Source organism: Chrysochloris asiatica, unplaced genomic scaffold (assembly GCF_000296735.1).
Source record: "Chrysochloris asiatica unplaced genomic scaffold, ChrAsi1.0 scaffold00066, whole genome shotgun sequence".
NCBI lineage: Eukaryota > Metazoa > Chordata > Mammalia > Afrosoricida > Chrysochloridae > Chrysochloris > Chrysochloris asiatica.
Window position 1 is genome coordinate 11,939,365 of NW_006408584.1, and position 1,624 is coordinate 11,940,988.

The window sequence follows — 1,624 nt, forward strand, 5'->3', positions numbered from 1 at the left end:
GGAATGGGGCAGTGGGGTGTCACTGCTTAACAGGTGGATGGAAGTTGGGGTCCACAACTCTGGTTATCAATAGCATTGAAAAAGAGGAGGCATGTGCTCCTCTGGTTACTGGTCACTGACATGGGCACTGTAGCACTTAGATGGCAAATTGGATCATTGGTCCAACCCAATGCATGGTATGGAGGTGCTGTCCAGATTCTAGTGATTCCAGCTCTCATTCTAGGGATCTTCCCTTCCATGAGTACCTACAACCCAATGACTAAGGATCACTACTGGTGGACTCCACCCCTCCTTGCTCTATGGTCAATTAGATCTCTGGAGAGCTAAATTACCTTCTTGCATTTTCTCTCATAAGATAGCGTTCATGTTCTGCTCACCTTGCTTTGCTCTGAATTTGTTACACTATCTCAATTTCCTATTGGAGATTCAGTGAAGTTGCATTCCTATGATCTTTACTTAGTAATGCCTCTTGCTTTGTCTCATTCTGACCACATTATTCCAAATCAGGTGACAGAGACCTATGATTCACTTATCTCCTTGCTTGCATTTCCATCCAGTTTCTCCTTCCATTTGGTGTTCACTCTAATTATCCAAACTTCTATTTGTCACTCAAGGTTCCAACACTGCCATCTATACTGGTTGTACTTGGTTTCTCATACCTTTTCTGTAGAGGAACAGCATGGTATGACTAACTAAGCCACCATCTTGCTCTTCCATATATTATTTTTACATGTTATGTAAAAGTGACTTTCATGTATACCTTTGAAATATGTTATACTGGATGTGTAAATACATCTTCCCATCTGAGTAACTTCATTGTAAACACGGTTGGGGAAAGAATTATGAACAGTTATATTCATCAGGGAAATAGGAATATGGGATATTTAAAACCACACACATTGCCATCAATTTGATTCCAACATATTGAGACTCTCTAGCACAGAGAAGAACTGCTCCATAGGATTTCTGAGGCTGTAAACTTTACAACTCTCCTGGAGTGGCTGATGGGATTAGACCAGCCATCCTTTCACCTAACAAATGAGCACTTACCCACTGCACCACTAGGGCTCTATTGGAGATATTTTGAATGGGGGAAAAAATCTAGAAGATTTTGCTTTGGGAAGGAGTAAACTATTCTGAGATATGTATTTTGAATAAACAAGTGATGATTAACAACTTTGTTTCATAGATCATGGCTTTTGCTCCTAATTTGTTGCAACAAAACTCAGATACCAGCGACAGTGAAAGTGAGAATGATAATGAAACTGATAGCTCTGGAGACAATGAGAGCACTGAAAGCTTGTCCTCATTTGATCAGTCTGAAGAGGAAGATGACCTAAGTTCTGAAGGCGGAATGGAAGAACCAGCTGTTGGGCAGTTACAGCGTGAGTTGGAAATCAATGAAGAAAACCCTCTGGAAACTGAAGTTAGCACTTCTGATTTGCAAAAATTAGGTGAGGCTTTACACATGCAAATATTTTACTATGAATTATATAAAGTACAGCTACATAGTTAAAGGCAGACCTCTGAAGAACGTAAAAATAGTTTCATGTCATCTTTTGGAGTTGGAATAGACTGTATTGCAAATGGTTTCATCTAGCAGCTGTCTTATAACATAAACATA

The 1,624-nt window shown here is 39.7% G+C and overlaps 1 protein-coding gene across 1 annotated transcript in view; it reads left to right on the plus strand.

The window, feature by feature from the left end:
- The first annotated feature begins 1,192 nt into the window (after window positions 1-1,192).
- Window positions 1,193-1,624, plus strand: part of LOC102830723 (probable ATP-dependent RNA helicase DDX60-like) — a 123,837-nt gene continuing 123,405 nt past the window's right edge. The window contains exon 1 of the mRNA XM_006864551.1: window positions 1,193-1,454. Coding sequence (XP_006864613.1) covers window positions 1,193-1,454 — 262 coding nt within the window. The remainder of the gene's footprint in view (window positions 1,455-1,624) is intronic.